The sequence below is a fragment of the Camelina sativa genome, chromosome 10, assembly GCF_000633955.1.
Source record: "Camelina sativa cultivar DH55 chromosome 10, Cs, whole genome shotgun sequence".
NCBI classification, from domain to species: domain Eukaryota; kingdom Viridiplantae; phylum Streptophyta; class Magnoliopsida; order Brassicales; family Brassicaceae; genus Camelina; species Camelina sativa.
This window is the reverse complement of record NC_025694.1, coordinates 22499441-22523907: the sequence shown is the minus strand read 5'-3', so window position 1 is coordinate 22523907 and position 24467 is coordinate 22499441. Positions and strand designations below refer to the sequence as shown.

At 36.8% G+C, this 24467-nt stretch overlaps 4 protein-coding genes and 1 pseudogene across 4 annotated transcripts; 1 reads left to right on the top strand and 4 right to left on the bottom strand.

Moving 5' to 3' along the window:
* Positions 569–2772, bottom strand: LOC104719599 (protein PTST, chloroplastic-like). Its single transcript, XM_010437546.2, has 8 exons — positions 2608–2772; positions 2321–2357; positions 1987–2224; positions 1790–1879; positions 1500–1674; positions 1316–1404; positions 1100–1212; positions 569–998 (listed from the first exon to the last, which is right to left on the bottom strand). The coding sequence occupies exons 1-8, from the start codon at positions 2609–2611 to the stop codon at positions 896–898; spliced, it is 849 nt and encodes a 282-aa protein (XP_010435848.1). The 5' UTR covers positions 2612–2772; the 3' UTR covers positions 569–895.
* On the top strand, positions 2921–5093 carry LOC104719600 (39S ribosomal protein L41-A, mitochondrial). The gene is made up of 3 exons (XM_010437547.2): positions 2921–3159; positions 4259–4323; positions 4812–5093. Exons 1-3 carry the CDS (start codon positions 3009–3011, stop codon positions 4878–4880), a joined length of 285 nt encoding a protein of 94 aa, XP_010435849.1. The 5' UTR covers positions 2921–3008; the 3' UTR covers positions 4881–5093.
* On the bottom strand, positions 6326–7060 carry LOC104720620 (agamous-like MADS-box protein AGL75). Its single transcript, XM_019230796.1, has one exon. It carries the CDS (start codon positions 7058–7060, stop codon positions 6326–6328), a length of 735 nt encoding a protein of 244 aa, XP_019086341.1.
* On the bottom strand, positions 7607–9070 carry LOC104720619 (putative FBD-associated F-box protein At5g38570). Its single transcript, XM_019230795.1, has 5 exons — positions 8739–9070; positions 8461–8630; positions 8230–8426; positions 7958–8131; positions 7607–7894 (listed from the first exon to the last, which is right to left on the bottom strand). The coding sequence occupies exons 1-5, from the start codon at positions 9068–9070 to the stop codon at positions 7607–7609; spliced, it is 1161 nt and encodes a 386-aa protein (XP_019086340.1).
* On the bottom strand, positions 13841–18096 carry LOC109126894 (annotated as a pseudogene).

Below are 24467 nucleotides of genomic sequence, written 5' to 3'. Positions count from 1 at the left end.
TTGTGGCTATTACATGTGATGAATTTATTGGTTTCACTAGGGGTTGATTTGGTCCACAATTGAATCAAATTGGTTAATTTCAAAATGGTAAACAAAAACCAGGTTATATCCTAGTTGCTTGTAATGTCTCTTGACTAGTCTCTTATTCTTCAATTATGAAAATGGAGCGAACACTCACTCACTCATTTTTGGTTTATTGCATTGACTCACTCACTCACTCATATTTGGTTTATTGCATTGGGTCAATTCTTCTGGTACTAGAATAGGATTTGGAATGTTTTAAGACTAGCATCTGCAAGCTTTCAAATCTGAATTCAAGGAAATATCATTGGTGGTGGAGTCTCAAAGCTTCAAACTCATTTTTTACCAATAGCTCTTTCACCCAAAACAAAAATTTACTGATATCCAAGGAACCTATCTTTCTTATTCTCTGGATTCAAAGCTAATGTCAAAGAATCAAAACCAAGATAATAATTGAGAGATGTAAATATCCATGAGAACGCTTTTGAGTGAACAAAAGACAAGAAAGCCTAATGAGTCATTTGAAATGACTCCTGTATGGAGCTGATAGGTTCAGGAAAACCGATAACTTTGTATTACTCAAAAGAGATGAGAACCACGAAGAACAATACTTCTTGACTAACCACAAACAAACTAGAAGAAAATGACGAATAGTTAATGATCTATAGACACCTAATATGTTCTTCCTCCCACCTATTTATACAGTTATACTATTCCTTGTATCCAACAGCAGGCTCTATTCGAGCATAAAAAATTAGCAAAAGGCAAAACCCTCCAAGAAACTTATAGTTTATATGTCTAGAATCTCATCCACACCGGTCTGAATATGTTTAATGGTGTATTACCTAAATGTGTGATGCAGAAAGATGAGTAGCTATTCCACCACTAAGACATTGTTCTCCATCATCCCTTCTCCCGAAGTAGGAAACTCAGGTGAGATCTGCCATTCTCCATCCACTAAGAACTTTATTTCGTACCTTTAATTTCAAGAATTCCACAAGAGATTGAAAGAGTTGTATAGTTTCAAACATGAATAAATTGATGGTGAATGCAAAAGTATGAGTATAAGAAATGGTACCGCCCAGGACGAAGGTATAATGTGGTGGAGAATTTGGTGAATAAAGCTGAGTACTCAGGCGATAGATCCTCACGTTGGCTCCATCCATCGAACGATCCCATTACTTGTACACTCTTATGTGAAGATTATCAGTAAGTGAAGTCGATATTAAACTTTAGAATGTTACGCATCAATATATTGTAACAACATCTCAGAATGTGGATATTATTAGCCTACCTCTGCCATGCCAATCCAGAACACATGAACCTCCTTTGTTTGTGCAGCCTCGACATCTTTTATTTGTTCCTTCAACTTTTTTTGAACAGCTTTATTGGGAGAAAAGGCAAAAATTAGTATACATTACAGAGGGATTTGACGAGAACGTAAATAACGATGAAACCAAGAGAGGAAGAGAAGAAACCGTCTAAACGAGAGAGAAGGTGTGACTGAATGTACTTTCCACTGATTTTTCTAGAACCTTCTGGTATACCAAGGTTTGCTACTTCTTCCGCCAGTTTGACCAAAGCCTGAACTTCGAACTCCATAATCGCAAGGTCACTTTTGATATTAGTTATTTCATCCTCCTGTGTTTTAAGCTGCAAAAAGACATAAGTAGTCAACAAACAACTCAAATCATCTATAAGGGAATGCAAATCAAACAATGAACAGATAGAGGTACTAAAAGTAAGTATATAAATATAACACAAGCACCTGGCGCTTGAGAAAACGATTCTGTTGATTAGCTTCACTCAATTTTTTAACAAGTTTCGATCTCTCTGCATCAATGAACAGTGACTTCAACTGCAAAACCAAAGGCAGAGTTTTATTAATTGGTACAGAACACATAGTTCCTTCATCATCAGAGTATTATGCTTAGGATAACAAAAAGAAGAAAGATAAAGCTTAACCTCATCACTAGTGAGAGGTGGAGAAATCGAATCATCAAATGAATCTTCTGATAAAGATGATTCCTCTGTGCCAGCACCAACCAAAAATCTCTTCAAGAGCAAACTGTTCTTGTAATGTTTTCGAGTAGAAGATACCAAAGGATAAGGAAGTTTCTGGAAATGTGAGATTGTGGTCACTCTTCCGAAATTCCATGCTCTTAAGTTCCATGAAAGAGTAAGGCTTTGTTCAAGACAATGACTGTTTAAGAACAACAACCACTTCAACTATTAGTAGTAACTTAAATCCTACTAATAATGTGAATTACAATACAGAAAAAGATTGAAACTTGTGTACCTTGAACAACCAAATTCAATTCTGGGTACTACACAACCTGCGCATCACAACATTCACAAAAAATCAAAACTTGAACTTGTTTCAACCTTCAAAATTCAGTAATTGTCACAAAATAAAGCAAAATGTTACTAATCTCCGATTCATTTACATGCATAGACATTAGGGTTCTGTTATTGAAGCTCCCAGATAACAATTAAGAAAGAAAAGGATTGAAATTTGCTGAAATAGATATAGCAAAATGAGTGTTGAACCAGAAAAATATCAAAAGGGATGATTTTTCGACATACCCATGATTGGATTAGACTCTATTCGTCTTTCTCAACACAAAATAATGATTAAAAAATTGTCTAATTTTGGTTTAAAACCTTTCAAATTATCAAGAAGCTGTGAAGAAGAAGAAGAAGAAGCTGAAAACACTGAAACAAAAATGGTTGCAAAAACGTGCGTAAATCTAATTTGCAAATCTGATCCCTATATTTTTCATTTCATTGATTTAGAGGTCACATAGTTTCCTAAAAAACAACAATTTTCCAAATTCCACCCAAAAAAACGTCATCGTTTCAACTGTCGTCGCGCTCATTTTACTCACTCACTCCCTCTCTTCTCTTCTCAAGATTTGATACAGATCTGTTATTCTTTTGACTAGTTCTATCGATTTTGCCGGATTTGAGATTGAGAGATTTGGAGGATGACGACGATAGGAGGGTTGTTGATGGGGATTGGAAGATCATTCAGAAGGAAGAGAGCTTCTTCACTTGATATACTCTCCCCTAAACGAGCTCCTCGAGACTTCTACAAGGGCAAAAACTGCAAACCCCATGGTTTCCACACCAGAAAAGGTTCCAACTTTGTACTAGTCTTTTTTGTATCTCTCCTGTTTTGAAAGAGGAGGTCTTACTATGCAACTTAGAACAGTTGGTTTGAATTAGACATATGCAACCTAAGGCAGGGCTATTATTATCACCCTAAGTTTAGGAATATATACATGGCTTAAGAGACCAGATTCTTTAGGTGGAAAGCTAACAACAACTTTAACACATAGTTGAATGATCATTGATTCATTGAATGTTGTTACTTGGTCTTAATCACCAAATTGTTTTGAATTAGATCATTTATGCAACTTTAGCTTAGCTGTTATCAACTAAGTTTCAGGATTTTTACATTGCTGGCTTTAGGTACTAGATTCTTTAGGCGGAAAGGCAACAACTTTAACTGCAACTTTTGATCATCATTTGAATTTGTTTCTAGACTTGATTCTACACCAGAAAAGGTTCCAACTTTTTCTAGTATTTTGTATCTATGGTGTTTTCAAAGAGCTCTCACTGTGCAACTTGAACATTTGGTTTTCATGCTCCAGTTGAGAATCAACTCATTTACAATTCGATGTTGTTTTAGATATATGCAACCTAAGGCAAGGCTATTATCACCTAAGTGTAGGAATATACATGGCTTAAGATACCAGATTCTTTAGGTGGGAAAGCCAACAGGTTTAACTCAATTGATGATCATTGATAATTGAGTGTTGTTACTTGGTGTTAATCACCAAGTTGTTTTGGATTAGATTGATCATATATGCAACCTTTAGGCTAAGCTGTTATCAGCTAGGTTTCAGGAATTTCGCATGACTGGCTTTAGATGCTAGGTTCTTTAGGTGGAAAGCTAACAACTTTAACTCCATTTTTGATCATCATTTGAATTTGTTTCTAGACTTGTTTTTTTACCTTTCTCTAATTTTTGTGACATGGTGTAGCTTGACTGATCGAAACTCAATCTTTCTAGATTTATAATTTTCATGATTGCGTTTAAGTTGGTAGCTTTCCACGTGAAGAATATGGTATCTTAAGCCGAATTGTAGATAGTATTATATACAGTTTTTTGCATTTGTTTTCTAGACTTCGTTTTATCATTCTCTAAGTTTTGTGACATGGTTTTTTACAGGAGGATACATTGTGCAGCAAGATAAATTGCCGAATTACGTAGTCCCTGATCTCACCGGCTTTAAGGTTTGTCATTACACCCTCTAAACTCTTTTGTTTTTTTCTGTCTTTGATTCTTCCATTATGTTGATTGCATCTTGATGAACGTGAGAACTAAACATTAGTGAGAAATCTTCTTACAAGTCTTATTGGTCGAAGCTCCCTAGGTTTGTGATCCTGATAAATCTTGTTGTTTGTTGTAAGTTTTTGTGTTAGGAAACCTGAAATGGGAATGCTTACTTAATGTATTAAGCTTCCTAGGGTTTAATTTAGCTCTGCTGAAAAATAAGTAGCCCAGAGTATGTTGTCTGCATCCTAATTGAACATGAGAACCAAAACACTAGTGTTATCCTCGAGAAAACTTCTTACAAGTTGTATTGGTGGAAGCTCCTTAGGGGTACTGATCCTGATAAATGTTAAGTACCTGAAATGGGTGGCAATGCTTACTTAATTACATTAAGCTTGTCGTGTGATTCGGCTGCTCTGCTGATGAATATCTATTTTGGGTTTTACAGCTGAAACCATATGTATCTCAGTGCCCTTTACAAGTCAACACATACGAGTCAGCCGAAGCTTCCAAGTGAAAATAGTCAGTCAGAAGAAATATGTTTTTAGGTCTTCTTCATGTAGCTTCATCAAGTTAAGGACTGTGTTCTACTAAATTTGTCTTCTCTTATACTTTATCGTTAATCCTCTTGTGCTATTCTTAAAATGGGAGATTTGGTTTTATATTTTCATGATATGATAATACAAATATAGAATTCCAAAATAATTAAGAACATGATTGTGGTGGAGTATATTATATACTGTATATAGTATTCATTTGACAAGTTCGATACATAGTATTATAGCAAACATCTATGAAATTTTCATTCTTTTGTCATCACAATTTTTAAAACTCCTTCTCCTCCTAAATCTAAAGGTCTCAAAGTTCAATCTCCGTTTTATATTTAGCACAAAAAGGACTGACGAGGTGTATATTTCTCAGTCTTTGTTCTGATTATGAGTATAAAGAAGTCACAAATAGATAAGATCATAAGCTTGGTTGAATTAAGATAGACCAACAACAACACATTAGATTCTTATACCAACATCTTCCTATTCTTTAAGAAATCTTAAACAAATACATATGGATTCTTTAACTGAGATTCTTGAAGTAAACATCTATGAAAACTAAGAGTGTGAAGCTTGGTATTACATTTGAGCTTTATTTGTTTTGCTGAATACTAAAAACAACATACAGTATACTAAACAAAATGTTCTTAATCATAAAAACAATTAAGGTAATAAACAAATAATGCATCTGTTTTTGCAATTTTACTCATACTAAAAGATAGAAACAGCTTCACAAAATTGTACCTACTTCGCCATTGACTCTGAAGGAGGTGATTGCTTCAACTTGAGTTGTCGGAATGTAATTAACTGTTAGGGATGGTGGAGAGATATGGTAGACTAGATGTCTGAAGTAGTCTGCTATCATCAAAGTTAAAGACATAGCTCTCATCAAATCTTGAGATAAGCTAGTTTTCTCGAGAGAAGTGTGGAAACTTATGGTTCCATCAGGAGATAAAGGTCAAGAGGAGTGGGAAGCTGCTGCAGACATAATGGAAGGGAAGGAATCATGTGACATAATAGCAGTATAAAGAGTCACTTCTATATCAGTGTGAAGCTTGCAAACAGTAGCTAGTAGTCAGCATAAGTTGTATATGTTATTGTTACTATTAGTAGTAGATTATATAAACATAAGTTGATCAGTATACTGAAACAGAGTTGAAAACAGAGGATGTTGTTAGATACTTGTCATGCGTTATGCAAAATCCCATATAAATAAAGTAAACATGTATGAAAACTTCATTAGGCATCACAGTTTTTAGCAAGAAAGGACTAAAAAATGTGTATAGTATTTCGGAAATATTAGACAAGATTGGTTGAATTTAAGATAACAACAACAACAACACATAATAAGATTCTTACAGAGCTAACAAGAGGAGATGTTCCTAAACAAAAAATACATAAGGTTTTTTGCAAATTAATACATGTTGTGTTCATTATTCAACTGAGATCCTTGAAGTAGCGCTGAGAAATCCTGATTGTTGAGATTTGATGCAGAGACTGGGATCTGAGAGAGAGTATTGTCTCCATGGTTATACACAAACAGCGAGAACTGCTGGCTAGGGTTCAAAGATTGGGTCGTGAGAGAGGACGATGATGCTAAACTCTGATGCAGGCTAGGGTTCAAAGAATGGGTCGTGAGAGAGGAGGATGATGCTAAACTCTGATGATGATGATCGAGTAGTTTGTGTTTCTCTTGCGACTCAAGAAATCGAAGCCTTCGTTGGAATGTAGAGATATTGAGTTGCAAGGACTGAATCAATTGGGGGATTTGGTCGGGAGAGTAGTGATCAGAGATTGGATACTTCAATACATCCACATTCTTCTTCGGAGACGACGTCTTCCTCCTCTTGTTCGGATTCTCCAAACCCTTGTCCTTGTCCTTGAGGAACTCAGAAAGATTAACGCGTTTTTTGCTTCTCAAGGATTCGTTTAGCCGACTGTACCTCATAGCCATGTTTCTCACTTTCTCTATCTCGTGAGGCCACGTTTGAAGTTCTCCTTGAGGTCCATAATAGATAACGCAGACCTCAATTTGACACAGAACCGAAAGCTGTTCTGCTTTCCTAAAGAGGGTTTCAAGTCTATTGCTCAAAGCGACGAGTGGGTAAGAAGAAGAAGAGGAAGAAGAAGAAGAAGGTAAAGATCTCATCTTTGTCGATTGCGGAGACAAACTTTGGCTTTCGTGAAAACAAAAATTAAAGATGATGAAGAAATATTATGAAAGTGAGAAACATGGCTATAGAGAAATATTGGTCACTCACTAGGGTTAGAATGATACGTTTTTATGTTTTTCACTCTCTCGCTCATTGATAGAAAGGAAAATTTACTTTTTTCTTTTTCTTTCACGCTCTCTTCGTTAATGAGATCTATAGGGATTTCCATATCTTGCAAAAGATTGCTTAATTAGCCGTTGAGAGTTTTGATTAAAAAAAGGGAAATATTTACATGAAAATAATCTCATTTATTCCGATCTCAATTCGTTCAAGGCTTATTATAGATTTATTAATTATTATAATTTTCTATCGAATTGGTAAAGTATATTTTAAAAGTACGTATATGGAATGTGGCTTTGAAAATCCAAAAAAAAAAAAAATTGTCTTCTACTATCCTTAATTCTTTTGTGCTATTTCTTAAACAAATACGTATGTTTTGTACTCATACTAAGAAGTAAGAAGCAGCGAAAACATGTAATAATTCAACATCCACAATTAAAAACAAGTTTACATGTGGTTGAAGCTCGGGAAGAAAACGCCAACTCCTTTAACATATCAAGGGGTGGAATCACGGATTCTTCAGACCACTCGATTGTTACCATCTTTAAGTGACATGCGTTTCTTAAGATATAAACCACAATATCTTTATCTTGTGATCTCCCAAAGTAATCTGACCAGTTGAAAATCTGTAGACTCGACAACAAGCATTTAGGAACAGAACTCGGTTGATTCCATGAAACCATACCACTACCCCCATCAATATAATGATCCTTAGACCAAGCAGAATAAAATTAGTTTAAAGCCATATTGGGGCATGCATGCATCAGACTTACAAAAAACAATAGTTTATCGAAGAAACTTACTCCCACTCCAGAGATGTCTAATACTTGTAACTTTGGAGAATCCTTGAGCAACTGGACAAAGAGTTTCGACAAAGTCATTTTGCACAAACATAGTTTCAGTTTTTCAAGATTTTTGAAAACAAAACCATCACCACCATACACACCCTGCCAACAATATTAAAATCATTAACAGAAGGATCACATTAACAATATTGACAATGTAACTTGCAGTTGATATAAAACAGAACCTAGTTACCACTTACCACTGAACATATTGTAAGACGCTTGGCAGATGTGATTGATCCAATAATACTGTTGAGATTAGAGTATCCAACATCGACATATGCTTCCGTCAGCTTAGGCATATTCTTAATCAAAGGGGAGTAGTGTTCATGTTCCTCATTACTACTCGAGTCGACAAGTTTCAAATACTTTAAATTAGGAGTATCTATCTCATACCCTATATGAAAACCAATCATCACCATCATTTATACAGAGTGATAAACTCTGCAAAGACGGGACAGTAATAGTTAAATCTTTCATATCGTCGTCACATGAACAATCCAGCACCGATAGATCTTCAAGAACAGGACAAACTGATAGGAGCTGTTCAAGTCCATCTACAAATGTCACAAATTCAAGTTTCAATGTCTTCAGAGAGGGAAGGCAAACCATAGATGGAGCATCAATGGAAATCGTGCCACAGAGTTTCAAGATCACGAGCCATTTGCACGTAAACAAGCTGATCGGAAACTTGTTTCCAGTAAAATCCGAATAAATCGTAATGATCAGTTCACGTACATGGCGAGAAACTGCAATCTCAACCCACAGTTTGATATCTTCAGGTTCAATCAAACTATCATACAACAACACAAGACGCAAGCATTCTATGAAGGGAGCTCTATGTAATGGCAGATTCTTGTAGATAAACTCCCGATGTCCAGGCTTTGTACCCCAAGGAGAAGTGAACTCGAGTCTAGGCAACCACATCCAAAGAAACTCCCATTGTTTCGACAAAACGCTAGTGGACACAGCTTCTTTAGTTGAAAGAAACGATAATATCTTCACCAGCAAGTCATCAGATAACAGACTGATTCTGTCCATCTCTTTTACCAACACCCCAAGATAGTACTATTATTGCCTATGACAAAACAAACACTATATAAGATTCAAAAAGGTTTTGTCTGAATCCAACCAAAACGATATTAGTAACAAATAAAAACACAGCTAGCCACACAGAGGTCAGAGGAACAGGGACAAAACCCTAGAAATTAAAACCAAACGGTCCAAACCTGTGTGAAGTTCAGCGGAAACCCCAATTCTTAACAAACCCAACGATGATTCGAAATCAACAAAAAAGAAACACTGTAAGAAGCATCGAAAGCCAAGCGATTCAGTAACAACCGAAACCACAGAGAGAGGAACAGAGACAAAACCCTATAAAACCTTATACTCTTTTCTTTCTTTCCTTTTTAGCATTTTAATATCATATTAGCGCGCTCGCGCGGCAGTACAAATTATATTAAAAAAAAAATTAACATAATTCCTTGGAAATTTTTGGTAAAATATTTTCAGTTTATATATATATATATATATATATATTTAATTTTTAATTTTGCAAGTTTGTTATTTACAATTTTTATTTGGCTTTTTCTCATTAAATACGTTATAGAAATGTAAGATGTGTTGGTGCGATAAACTGATAATAAGAGTTACTGATATGTCACACCATATACCGAGTCAAACAAATAAATAACCGTCTAACGTGATTATGATTTATGAATCTGAAACATGATCTGAAATATTGGTTGTGGTTGCTGTTAATAAACTATAATCTGTAAAATGGATTCAGACAAAACAGCAAAAAAGTCAAGAACATGATTTGCTTTGAGTCTTCTTCATATTTGGAGGGTGCAAAATTTTGGGAAGCAGTAAGAGAGAAGAAGCAACAAAGGTAAGTGAAGACATGCAGTGGAGATTCTTGGGAACATCGTAACACTGATGACACTGGATCATGTTTGCTTGTGGTCATCAACGCTTGCAAAAGACCAGTTCATGTGTTGCAAAAATTGAGGTGGCAAGGGGTTTCGCCACTTAATTGTATGGTAAAACCTCAGATTTATGAACTCTTGGATCCCAATTGTCGAAAAACTCTTTAGTCTTTGAACCAATCTCAATAAAATTCGAAGCAATCTGATCTTTGTTGATCACGCATGGGAATAATAGAAGGAAATTGAACTTAAAACATCTAATGTTTTACCAAAAAACATCTAATGTTTTACCAGAAAATTTGGTATAAATCTTAACCTTTTACCAAAAAAAAAAACATCTAATGTTATTCAAGTCTCAATATGATCCAAGTCCTTAGCAAATACGAGTTGGCATGTGCTTGAAGCTCGGGGAGAAAGTATCAACTCACTGATCATCTGAAGGGTTGGAACAAATTTTCTCCTTGTATCAGCCAATATTGTTGCCGTCTTTAAGTGTCGAGCGTTTTCAAAATATATACCGCAATATCTCTATCTTGTAGTCTCCCAAAGTATGGTGACCACTTTAATGTTTGTAGACTCGATAACAAGCATTCAGGAACATGACTCGGTTGATTCCAACATACCATACCATTACGCTCATCTATCACATGATCCTAATTAAGGTCAAGCGGTAGAATTAGATTAAAACCATAATGGGAATCATTAGGTAATTAAACTAAAAATAATTTATCGTCTAAACTTACTCTCACTACAGAGATGTCTAATACTCGCAACTTAGGAGAACCCTTGAGAAACTGGCCAAGGAGATTCGACGAATCATTTTTGCACACACATAGGTTCAGATGTTCAAGCTCTTCGAAACACACAATCATCACCATACAAATCCTGCCCAAACTATTAAAATTATTAACCAAAAGGGGATTCTATAAATGAGATTGAACTCTCGTAGTGTTGTAAAACACGGATGGTGGACTTCCATACACGGCACATACACGCCCCATACACGGCCCATATACGTCCAAGACCATAAGGTCCATCAACCACCTCCTCTTAGTCTAAGTCGGTTTAGTCCTAATGTATTTGGGCTTTGTCCCTTCACTATATATATGTATGATTATCGAACATAATGAATAAGAATAAGAAGAGAAAACCTCCTTCGAGTTTCTCTAGTTTACAACACGTTATCAACACGAGTTTTCCCTAAACTCCAACTGAGAAAATCCCTAAAACCCTAAACCGCCGCCACACACAAAGTCTTTGTTCGTCCAAGCTCGCAATCAACTTCCGTTCGTGTCCGTGGTCGGCTACTGCTCGGTGATCGGTTTCCTGTCCGAGATCTGTCTGTGTTCGTGGTCAGTTCTTGTCTGGGGTGAGTTCCTGTTCGGAGATCTGTTCGTGTTCATGATCAACCGGTGCTCGTGATCAGTTCGCGTCCACAAACGGTCCGCGGTTCGTTGCTATTTCGTAATCAAGTCCGAGGTTCATGGTCCGTTCGTGATAAAGTTTGTATATCCGAGGTCTTTAGCTCCCAAATCAATTCCAGTCAACCCCAAACGGTGTAAGGTAAATAAATCAAAACCACCTTCGGACATAGATGTATATCGAACCTGATCTTAATCTATAAGAACTCTAAAATCTACAAGTAAACAATCAACAAACAAAACCCTAAGCTTTAAAAACCCTAAAAACCCTAAAACCCTAAAACTTTAAAATCGATTGCTATGAGGTTTAGGGTTGCTTAGATTGTTTGTAAATTAAACTAATTATGCCATGATTAAAATCCGGTTATTATTGTTGATTGATTGCTTGTTTTCGATTGCATGAAAAACCTTAGAACTAAAACCTAAATTCGAATCTAGAAAATATTCAACTAATTGTTCTAGGTTGTTAAAGATCCGATTATCAATGATGGTTTAGTAAAAATCAAAAACCCTAAAATCTAAGATCTTAAAATCGGATTAGTTCCATGTTTTACATGGAACCCTACAAGCAAAACCCTAAAATCGAAAACATAAATATTAAGAAAATTACCAAAATAATTCGTTAGCCTTATCTAGTATATTTAAGAAATTTAAATATATTAGACATTATCCTAAAAGACTAGAAAATTTCCTAAAACCTTTGTCCTAATCCTAAACTAGAAAAAGGAAAACCTTAGTAAAAAGAAAAACTTAATAAAAGGAAATTCTTGCATATGCTAGATTTTATGTTTATCTAGGACTGTGTTCATGCATAATATAGGCCACGAAATTATGTAAATAACAAAAGACATTCACTAAAATAATCGGCATGTTTCGGTCTTGAATACCGCATGTCCCAAACGAAAATAAATCCATGGTTCGGTCCTAAATACCGCATGGCCTAGACTATAACAAACAGCATGGTTCGTTCTTAAATACCGCATGATCCAAGACTATAACAATCGACATGGTTCGGTCTCAAATACCGCATGGCCTAAAAGTTTAAATTGATGGCATGTTTCGGTCTCATATACCGCATGACCTAAGAGCAAAATAAATGCATGTTTCGGTCTCATATACCGCATGCTAATGATCAGATGCATGTCTTATATTGTGTAGATGGCAAAGCTCAACAATCTCCAATATTCTGCCCTTAACGTTTCTGTAGACAACTATCTCCAATGGGCATTGGACACTAAGATCAACCTGAAATCAAAAGACCTATGCGAATGCATTGAGTATGATAATAATTGCACTGAAAAGAGTAAATATAAGGCGATGTTACATATACGCGATCATCTTGCTGAGAGTCTCAAGAACCAATACCTTACCATAGAGAATCCTTTTGAGCTTTGGACAGAGTTGAATAACAGATATGGACACGAAAAGACGGTGCTCCTACCAAAGGCTCAATTCGATTGGAAAAACCTAAGGATCCAGGATTTTAAATCAGTGGATAAGTATAATTCAGAGCTATTTAAGATAGTCTCGATATTGAAATTATGTGGTAAGGAGGTTACTGAGGAGGACTTGCTAGAGAAGACATTCTCTACCTTTCACACTAATAACATACTGCTTCATCAACAATACCGTGAAAAGGGTTTTAAGTCAGATGCAAGCCTCATCTCTTGTTTGCTACTTGCTGAGCAAAACAATGAGCTATTATTGATGAACAGTGCAGTGAGGCCTCCTGGATCTGCCCCCTTACCAGAGGCTCACAAGGTTGACATGACTAAGAAACAGCACAAAGAGCCCAAGGAGACCAAAGAGTCTAACTACGTCTATAGAGATAAGCATCATGGTCGTGGCCATGGTGGAAGAGGACGTGGTGGTTATGGCTGTGGGAACCGGTCCGACTTCGGTCGTGGACGTGGTAGAGGCCGCGGAATTCACAAACCGCAACACAAGCCTAAATCGGTTTGTCACCGATGTGGTATGTCAAATCATTGGGCTAAGACATGCAGGACATCTAAGCATCTTATTGATCTCTATCAAGAGAATTTGAAAAGGAATCCAGAAGCCAATTTGGTTCATCTCGATGGTGAAGGAGATTTCGACCATAAGAATGATGACCTATTGGATTATGAAACTTCGGATTGTCTAGGAAAGGATAATTAAAATTGTCTTGATTTAATTTCTATGTTTTATGCTTTGAATTTTATTGAATTATGATTTTGGTTTAAATTCAACCATTTCCTTCAATATTTATTTGTTTGTTTTATTCTTTATGTCTAAAACATGATTCTTGTCCATATTGAGAAAATGGCTAAGGACAAGAACAATGCCAATGTTAGCACAATAGCGGGTATATCAAGTCTAATGAAAGGCTACGGCCAGGCACACATCTTGAACTAAGTGATGCCTTATATTCACCCAGCTCATAGAGAAGCTTATTGAGTTTTAAAGACATTTGTTTGAATGGTCTACATGTTGAAACTAAGGGTGAAGGAAACCAAGAGTTCCTACATATTACAGAAATCACCCAAGGATCTAAGAAAATCTTAGAGTCTATACCCGCACTAGCCACTGGTTTATACCAATGCTAAGATAAATATGATTGAGGCTAATTTGGCAATGAATAAAATTTTCAATGAACAATTCACTTTATGGCATGACCGGCTTGGCCATCTGGGTTCTAACTTGATGCGTAAGCTAATTATGAATTCTAATGGGCACACTCTTAAAGAGAGACGAGTTATCCCTAAAAATCTCACGTGTGTAACTTGTACACAAGGGAAACTCATTATAAGGCCATCACCAGTCTAAGTAACTAAAGAGACTTTCCACTTAAGACTATACGTCTAAGATAATGCTGGTGCATTTACATCCCAAGCGTTTAATGATTATTGTATGTCCATGGGAGGAAATGTGGAACATGTCCATACACAAAAAGGATAGCTGAATCTTTCATTAAACGGATCCAATTAATTGCTCGACCATTACTCGTAAGGTCGAAGCTTCCTGTGTTGGGAACACGCAGTATTACATTCAGTAGAGCTTATACGCATCAGGCCATCTAGTGAGTATAAATATTCACCATCCCAATTATTAACGGGTCATGAGCCAGACATATCCCATCTAAAAAAAATATTCGGGTGTGCCGTATATGTACTGATTGCACCATCACAGAGAATAAAGATGGGACCTCAAAGGAGGATGGGAATATATGTTGGATATGATTCTCCCACCATTATTAAGTATTTTGAGCCAACTACGGGTGATTTATTTAAGGCCAGATACCTGAATTGTCAGTTTGATGAAACCGACTTTCCCAAATTGGGTGGAGAGACAAACAAGCTGGTCAAAAAAATTTCATGGAATCAAACATCCTTAAATTGGCAAGATCCTCGGACTCTAGCATGTGATGCAGAGGTCCTAAAGATAATACATTTGCAAAAGCTAGTTAATCAATTGCCAGATTCCTTTGCTGACCCTAAGGGAGTAATAAAATCGTACATACCAGCTTGTAATGCACCAGTACGTATTGATGTTCAAAAGGAACACAATAATCAAGTTGCTACAACGTCTAATACCCGTTTGAAACGTGGTAGACCAATAGGTTCCAAAGATAAGAACCCTCGGAAATCTAAGAAAGGTGCAAATCAAACCGAGGTTAAGGAAATTACAGACATGGCCGCGGCAAATCCTAAGGTACCGAATGAGGTTTGGGACGCTGAACCTCAAGGTCCTGATGGTATTGATAATAATGAGATCTCAATAAATTATATCATGTCTGGAATTCAATGGAACCAGAAAGATGTCGACATCGATGAAATATTTGCATACAAGGTATCACTTAAAATAAATGAGGATCATGAACCCACATCTATATTAGAGTGCACTCAAAGTAAATATTGGTTAAAATGGAAAGAAGCCATTGACGTGGAGTTAAGTTCATTAAAGAAAAGGAATGTGTTTGGTCCGATCTTAAGGACACCATTCGATATAAAGCCAGTAGGACATAAGTGGGTCTTTGTAAGAAAGAGAAATGAGAATAATTAAATCGTGAGATATAAGGCACGACTTGTAGCACAAGGATTCTCTCAAAAACCCGGAATAGATTTTGAGGAGACATACTCCCCTGTGATGGATGCAACGACTTTTAGATTTCTAATAAGTCTGGCTATAAGAGAAAAACTGGATTTGCGGTTAATGGATGTTTTATCCGCATACTTATATGGTCCACTGGATAATGAGATTTATATGAGATTACCAGAGGGTATAGAGCTCAAAGATAAGAGCGGTTCTCGAGAACAATACTGCATAAGGCTAAACAAATCCCTTTATGGACTGAAACAAAGTGGGCGTATGTGGTACAATAGATTAAGTGAGTACCTAGCCAAAGAGGGTTATAAGAATGATCCCATCAGTCCATGTATTTTTATAAAGAAGTTTGCAAACAATGGGTTTGTAATAATAGCAGTATATGTGGATGATTTGAATATCCTAGGAACCTCTGGGGAAATCGCCCAAACAGTCGAATATCTAAAGAAAGAATTCGAGATGAAAGACCTAGGCAAGACTAAATTCTGTTTGTGATTGCAGCTTTAGTACATAAATGATGGAATCCTTGTGCATCAAATGGGATATACTGAAAAGGTACTCAAGAGATTTAATATGGACCAACCTCACCCATTGCCTAGCCCAATGGTTGTGAGAAGTTTAAATTTGGAAAATGATCCATTTGGTCCAAGGAAGGACGATGAAGAAATTCTCGGTCCGGAAGTGTCATACCTCAGTGCTATAGGAGTGTTAATGTTCTTGGCTAGCCACACTAGACAAGACATATGTTTTGCCGTGAACCTCCTAGCTAGATTTATCTCTTGTCCAACCCAAAGGCACTGGGACGGTATTAAACATGTATTATGTTACCTACAAGGAACGATAGATTTGGGTTTATATTATACTAACTATAACAAAGAAGGTTTAGTTGGTTTTGCTGATGCAGGTTACCTATCGGATCCACATAATGCTAGGTCTCAAACCGGCTATGTGTTCACACACGGTGGTACAACTATTTCGTGGCATTCTATGAAGTAAACAATAGAACACATGACTCAACATATCAGGACATATCAGCCACATCATCTAATCATGCAGAGATTTTGGCAATGCATGAAGCCAGCCGTGAGTGTGTATGGTTGAGGTCGATGACTCAACATATCAGGACATATTGTGGATGGTCGACGATAAGGAGCCTACGGTTATCTATGAAGACAATACAGCCTGCATCGCACAACTTAAGGAAGGATATATCAAGGGAGATCAGACAAAGCACATTTTACCAAAGTTCTTCTTCACACATGAACTACAAAAGGCCGGAGAAGTTCAAGTGGTACAAGTTCCTTCATGCGACAATTAAGCCGATCTCTTCACTAAGTCATTACCGACATCAACATTCAAGAAGCTCACGCACCAGATTGGGATGCAGAGACTTAAGGACTTCTACGGATGCTTGGAACAGGGGGAGTAATGCGAGCTGTACTCTTTTTCCTTCACCATGGTTTTGTCCCAATGGGTTTTCTTGGTAAGGTTTTAATGAGGCAGCACCCCCAAACGCATTACAGAGATCCTTCTTAGCATTTGCACGGTTATGTCATCCAATGGGGAGTTTTGTAAAACACGGATGGTGGACTTCCATAACCGGCCCATACATGACCCATACACGGCCCATATACGTCCAAGACCATAAGGCCCATCAACTACCTCCTCTTAGTCTAAGTTGGTTTAGTCCAAATGTGTTTGGGCTTTGTCCCTTCACTTTATATATGTATGATTATCGAACATAATGAATAAGAATAAGAAGAGAAAACCTCCTTCGAGTTTCTCTAGTTTACAATACGTAGTAGATAAATGAAAACTATAATAATTACCTCTCTACAACATATAATGAGACGCTTGACAGATGTGATTGATCCAATAAGACTCTTCGAATCAAAGGATACGACATATGCTTCCTTCAGCTTAGACATATTCTTAATCAAAGAGTAGTCATGCCTCCTTTGATTCCAGTCCTCAAGTTTCAAATACTTTAAAGAAGGAGAATCTATCTTGTACCTATTTAATTTCCAATTCCCAAGTAAACAAAGTGATAAACTCCGCAAAGACGGGACGATTATAGTGAACTCTCTTAAATCTTCATCGTCAAGATATTGCACCAATAGATCTTCAAGAACCGGACAACCAGATAGAAGCTGTTGAAAAGATTTCGCATTTACGAATGAAATAGTTTCAAGCTGCAAAGTTTTGAGAGAGGGGAGATGAGAGGCACCCATTTGAGTTTCAAGGTCACGAGCGATTTGCAAGTAAACAAGCTACTTGGGAATATGATTTCACTATTTGTATCATAAGAAATGTCCAACTCACATAGATGGCTAGAAACTGAAACTTCAATCCACCGTCTGATATCTTCAGGTTTAACATCTGGGCTATAATTATATAAATCAAGACACAAGCTTTCAATGAGGGGAGCTCTATGTAATGGCAGGTTCTTGTAGATAAAATCCCCAAGTCCATGCTTTGTAACCGACGAAGAAGAAGAACTCGAGTCTAGGCAACCACATCCAAAGAGACTCCCAACGGTTAGACAAAATGCTAGTGGATACACAGCAACATCTGTTGGACGAAAAGATAATATCTTCACCAGCACGTCATCTGGTAATCCACTAATTTTGTCCATATCTTACAAATTTCAAGTTATTGTTACTGAAACGAAAAAAAAGAAGATAAATTAATAAGAATCAGAGGATTTGTATTAATCCAAGTAAACGAATTAATAAAAGGAGAAAACACAGCCACACGCACATAAGGACCGAGACAAAACCCTAGAAAACCTGAAGTTAAATTAGATAAATGGAACCAGACAAAACCCTCGATTGAAATCCTAGACTCATGAACTAACTAGCTAACTATAAACATCGATGTCATGAGTCAAGGATTTCATGCTAATATAACTTGTTGTGAACAAAAAAGTTTGTGAATTGTGTTGTGATTGTGTATTATACACTGCAAGAAAACACACGATTTGCGATGGAAGAAATCATCGCAAATCAACATCCGCAAGGGATTTGCGAGATACAACGATCCCTCGCAAATCGCGTCTCGCAAATTTCAAACATCGTAAATCCCTCACAAATGCCTCGCAATTTGCGAGTATACATTTCCTCGCAAATAACTAGCAATTTGCGAGAAACCAATTTACTCACAACTCTGAAGCAATTTGCGAGAAACATATTTACTCGCAACTCTGAAGCAATTTACGAGAAATTGAATTCATCGCAAATTGAATTGAAATTAAATTTTGATTGAAAATGAATTGAATTGAAATTGAAATTGATAATAGAATTGAATTGAAATTAAATTAAATTTGAATTGGGAATAGAATTGAGATTAAATTGAAATTAAATGAAATTTTAATGTCTTAAAAAAAAATACATAACAAGAAAGAGTTTAAAAAGTTTCAGAGAGAGAGGTGATGTTTTTTGTTTCGGTTCCACTACCGGCGTTAACTGTATCATCGGTGTTGCGCCCTTCTCCGGCGTATGGATTGGTCGTTGTCAGGCTTCGGAACCTAGCAGCAAATTTCGGATCCTTTTCAGCGAGATACTCGAAGTATATATCAAAGCTTTGCATCCTCTCTGCACTTTGTTGGATTTGAGTCGCCTGAATTTGAATGCATTCTTCAGCTGCAGCTAGCTTATGAGCTAAAAGAACCGGATCATTAGCCGGAGAAGATGACGGTGGTGGACCACTACTGCTAGAGGATGCTTCAAACTGCAAAGAACCAACCCCATAGATCCTGTTTTTCTTCTTTGGAGCAACCTACCAACAAAACAACAAAACACAAATGAACTTCAAAGAATACAAACACAAAACTCAAACAAAAACAAAGACATTCAAAGTATATAAAACAGACAACTTACCGATGTGTAAATTTTGTTTTTGATATGAATTGGCACCCAACCAGAAGCAGTGCTCTCTCCATTCTCCCCTGTACAAAGCTCAGATTCCAACTCTTGGATCTTCAACGACACCTCATTGAACAGAGACTTCGACTTTCCATCCGTAAAAGACCCATCAGGCTTTCGATAAGTCTCTTTTAGGATGCGTAAAAAATCAGGAGTTAACTCACCAGTTAGCTCAGACTGAAAAAGAGAAACAGAGAGATGATTAGTTAAAATGAAAAAGAGAGATGAAAATGAGAAAAAGAGAGATGATTAAACACTTACATGTTTTCGAGCACGGGCTTTAAAAGAGGTTTAGCCTGACGGTGCTTATATATGCCGGTGCCATCAGGATCATGATAACGAGCATTCTAACTGTTGGTACTCTTGCGTTCTGATTTGGGATCAAGCCAATATTTAACAAGACCACTCCAAACTCCAGGATCAATCCACCGTGGCTTTGCCTCATCACCTTTGAGTTTCCACTTTAACTTCCACCTTGACACTTGATCACACATCCTATCCTTAAGCTTTTCTTCAAACTCCTTCCTAACTCTATCATTGATGGATCGGTCCCAATTGTATAGTTGCTTCCAAAAAAAAAGGTAAATTAGTATATGTTTAAAAATGACAAACAAAACATATTGTGTGATTGCAAGACATATTACACTTACCGCAAAAGATTCATACCAATGGTCTACCACTTTAGTCGGCGTCTGTGTCCAATAGGCATGAGGCTCTTTGAAATCTCTTTCAAAGATGCTTCATACAGTAGAAGCAACAGAGGAATCTTGGTCAAACCTTCAAACAAATTACAACAGGAAAGGAGTGAATGATCGGATTCAAGATGCAACTATGATTACACAAGGTTCATGAAACTTTCTTACCAGAAAGTTCCTGGAGGTCGACGCAGGTCTAGCTTCGGTAAACCTCCACACCCTGGACTATCGAGTAACTCTTCAAGGGTAAGATTGTTGAGACGTGTAGAAGCTCCTGTAGAAGACGAACGAGTGGGTGGAGACTCCTCTTGATTCCCATGATTTCCATTAGAGGGTGAAGGAGAAGGAGTATGATAAGACGGTGTTTGAGGTAGTGGGTACGAGGTTGAACGACGAGAATTAGAACCGGTTGGAGTCCGTGTACGGTTAGAAACAGTGGGAGCAGGTACACCTTGATCATACAGGAACCTTGTGTAATCGTTGCCATTAAACATCTATAAGAAAAACAAAATCAATTTAATCAGATCTACGAAAAATTAGAAACAATTAGGGTTAATAGATTATATTAGGGTTGATAGATGCAATTACGGTTAATATATGAAATTAGGGTTCATAGATGAAATTAGGGTTAATAGATTAAATTAGGCTAAATAGATTGAAATTAGGGTTAATAGATTAAATTAGGGTTAATTGAAGAGATTAGGGTTTATTGAAGAGATTCGGTTTTGACGAGATAGAAACAAAGACGAAGAGATATTAGAGTTAATACCTTGACGGAGAAGACGAAGGTTGGACGGAGACGGCTAAGGTTCGACGGAGACGGCTACGATTTACCGGAGAAGACGAAGAAGAGTGGCTCCGGTTTGTCAGAGAAGACGAAGAAGAAAGAGAGATTAGGGGCTGAGAGGATGAAGAAGAGAAATTAGGGTTTCGGTGAATGAGTTTGAGCTTCGCTCAAACCACAGCTCGATGGTATATATAAATATTTTGTTTCCTCGTAACTCCCTCGCAGATATTGCGACGGAATAACTAGGAACCGACAAACTGACCAATCAAAATACACCAACTTTGCGAGGGATTAGCGTGGCCCCATCGCACATCCCTCGCAAAAAAGATGCAACAACCGACAAACTTACCAATCAAAATACACCAATTTTGCGAGGGATTAGCGTGGCTCCATCGCACATTCCTCGCAAAAAAGATTAAGCAACCGACAAACTGACCAATTAAATACACCAGCTTTGCGAGGGATTAGCCGTCGCAAATCCCTCGCACCTTTATAATCAAATTCATTTTATATACCAAGATCATCCTCATTAAAATGTACTCAATCAAAAGCTAAAGAAAGTTTTCCTATGCTTTCAAAATTATTAATCAAATATTATTAGTTTGCTAATCCAATATTATTATATACAAATAGTTTGCTATGTGTAGATAAAATTAAAGTAGGTTCATATTTGCATGTAAAAGATCAAATGTTGGTTACTAAAGTAGGTTCAAATTAAAGTAGATAAAATTAGTTTACTAAGTACAGATTTTCCTATGCTTTGGATGCAATATTGTTTAGTAATGCTCTTCTTTAATTTGCATGTAAAAGATGAATTTGCGAGGGAAACGTGAGGCTTTAGCGAGGAATAAGCTCAATGTATCACACATCCCTTGCAAATTGCGAGGGATCTGCGAGTATTTTGCGGGTCTTCTCGCACATCCACCGCATATCCCTTGCAAGTTTATATATTCTTTTGCATTGACTTTATTTTCTTAATGATACAATCTCTATTAATTTCATGTTTTTCCTATGTTTTGGAAAGTTCAATATTCATATAGTTGGTGATTAGTGGACTATGGACTCTACATTGCAATTGTTGATCAAAACACTTTAACACTTGGTCATATCTATGTTCATAATGAAAGTAAATCACATCTCGATTTATATATATCTTATACCCTAAGCTCAAACCCTAAGCTCAAACCCTAAACCCTAAACTTTAAACCCATAATGACCTCACAAATCTGTCGCTACTTCCTCGCAAATTTGCTACGGATTATTTGACTCGCAAATTCGTCGTAAATCTGCGATAGATTTGCGAGGGACAGCTTTTTCCTCGCAAATTAATAACAACTCCCTCGCAAATTTGCGAGAGATGTTCGAGGGACATTTCCCTCGCAAATTTGCGAGGGTTTTGCGAGGGTCCTCGTCTTCATAGCAAATAACCCGCAAATTCGTCGCAAATTTGCGAGGCATTTGTCTGTCGCAGGTTTCTGTCGCAAAGCACGTGTTTTCTTGTAGTGTATATTAATGAGTGATGAGATATGTATGTTCGAGGAGAGATATAGAGATACAGTAAGGTTCGACTTGGAAAAACCAAATATTTTAAAAACTTTTAGACCATCTATACATATTAGAAATTAATGGCTATCCAAATGATATGCATACTATTTTACTACGATTTCCAACAGAAAACACTAATTTTTCGTATATGCCTCAGGATAGTATAGCGGATTGGACATAGATAATTAGGGTTAAGTTGGTGTAAGGAGTTCGCTAACTTTTATTTTATGTAATAATTAGCCGATAAATTAATCTAAAGCATGCGAGGGTGGAACGACAAACCACACAGTTTTTTTTTGAATCTAATGTTAAAATATAATCAAAAGAAAAATAAACTGTTTGTTACATTTGTGTAATAAAAGACTTTATGTAAAAATGTTTTAAAGTTGATGTTGAATCATCTTAAATAAAATCTGGCGGCAAACCACCGTTGAATGCGAGTGTCTCCTCCATCCCCAAGTGTGCTCATACGGTTGCGGACATTCTTGTCAATCAGTTTTACCAGTCTTTTGTCGACGGTACTTCCCCATGACGTCTGTCATTGTGTTCTTGCCAAAGAGCATTGATAGTGTTTTGGAAAACATACCCCAAGAGAAACTTTTGTGTTGTATCGAGTTCAGTGCCCACTAACAAAGTCATGATCTCTGTCCAACTAGCCGTGAATTTCTGTGACAGTAGTCCTTTTACTAGTGCTTCCCATACCTGTTGCAAGAAGGGACATCTAAAAACTAAGTGCTCTCTTGTCTCCATGGTCTGGCTGAAAACACACAAAATTTGTGTTGGCATTTGAATTCCACAGTATCATCCTTTCCCCTGTTGATATTCTGTTTTTTGCCATCAGCCATGTAATGAAAGCATACTTGGGGGTGGCATTGGGAAACTAGACAGCTTTGTACACTACAAAAAAACATGAAAATAACAACTGCACTATTAGTCACTATTTAGTCGCTAAATGATGTTTTACGACCAAATAGCGACTAAAACTTGTTGTCGTAAATCGTTAGTCGGTAAGAAAAATTTGTCGTAAATTAGTCGCTAAATAGCAAATACGTTACGACTAACGTTTGCAGTCATAGGCGTAGTTGTAATGTAGTCGCTAAATTTAGAATTTATGATTTAGGTTTTAGGGTTAAATTTTGAAAATTTTGATTTTCTTAAATAGCGATTGATATGTGTCTTCTTAGCGACGTTTACTATGAGTCATATATTAGTCGCTAAATTGGTGACTATTTAGCGACTACATATTTCGGTGTGAAATATAGTCATAAATTAGTCGCTAAATTACGACTAAACTAGTGACTACGATATGTAGTCGTAAAAAAATGACTGATATACGACGAAATATTTGTATTCGTAAAATAGTCACTATATAGTCGCTACTTAGTCGCCAAAAATGACGGCTACATATATAGTCACCAACTATAGTCGTAAAATCCATGTTTTCTTGTAGTGGTAGCCTTCCCTCAATGGGTGAGTTGTGCGAATGTTCAACCAAGTATTCTTCGTGTTGAAATGTTTGTGATAGGTATCATTCCTTCCTTTCCATAAAGCCACATCGTCTCCTGAGGACCGAGTGAGAGTAATTTTCTTTATCCCTTCCTCTACTGCATTTAAGAGAGGCTGTTGATGTTTTGTGTTGGCTACATCTTGAAAGTACTTTTTTCTGCCAAGAATGTAAAATTTTCAAAGTACTTGTTTGCGTAGGATTTGCAATGTTTTGATTCGTTTATTTCCCGATAGACAGGACAGTCAACTTGATCTTATAAGTCACATGCGACCGAAAGTGGCATTAATATAATTTGAACACAAATTTAGTCGCATGTATGGATGGACATACATTTTGGTTAGAATTTATGGAGTCAAGATTTCGCATCCCTAGAGTTGGAAGATTTGCATGACCAAAATTTAATGGTAAGATGAAAGGTTTTGATCATATAACCAATTAACCCCATGAACCACTTACGATCGGTGAAGGGGTCCGTGGCGGGGGACCTTACTCATCAAGTTATCTGGACAACCGTGTGTCCTTCAGAGTCAAAAAAAAAAAAAAAAATTA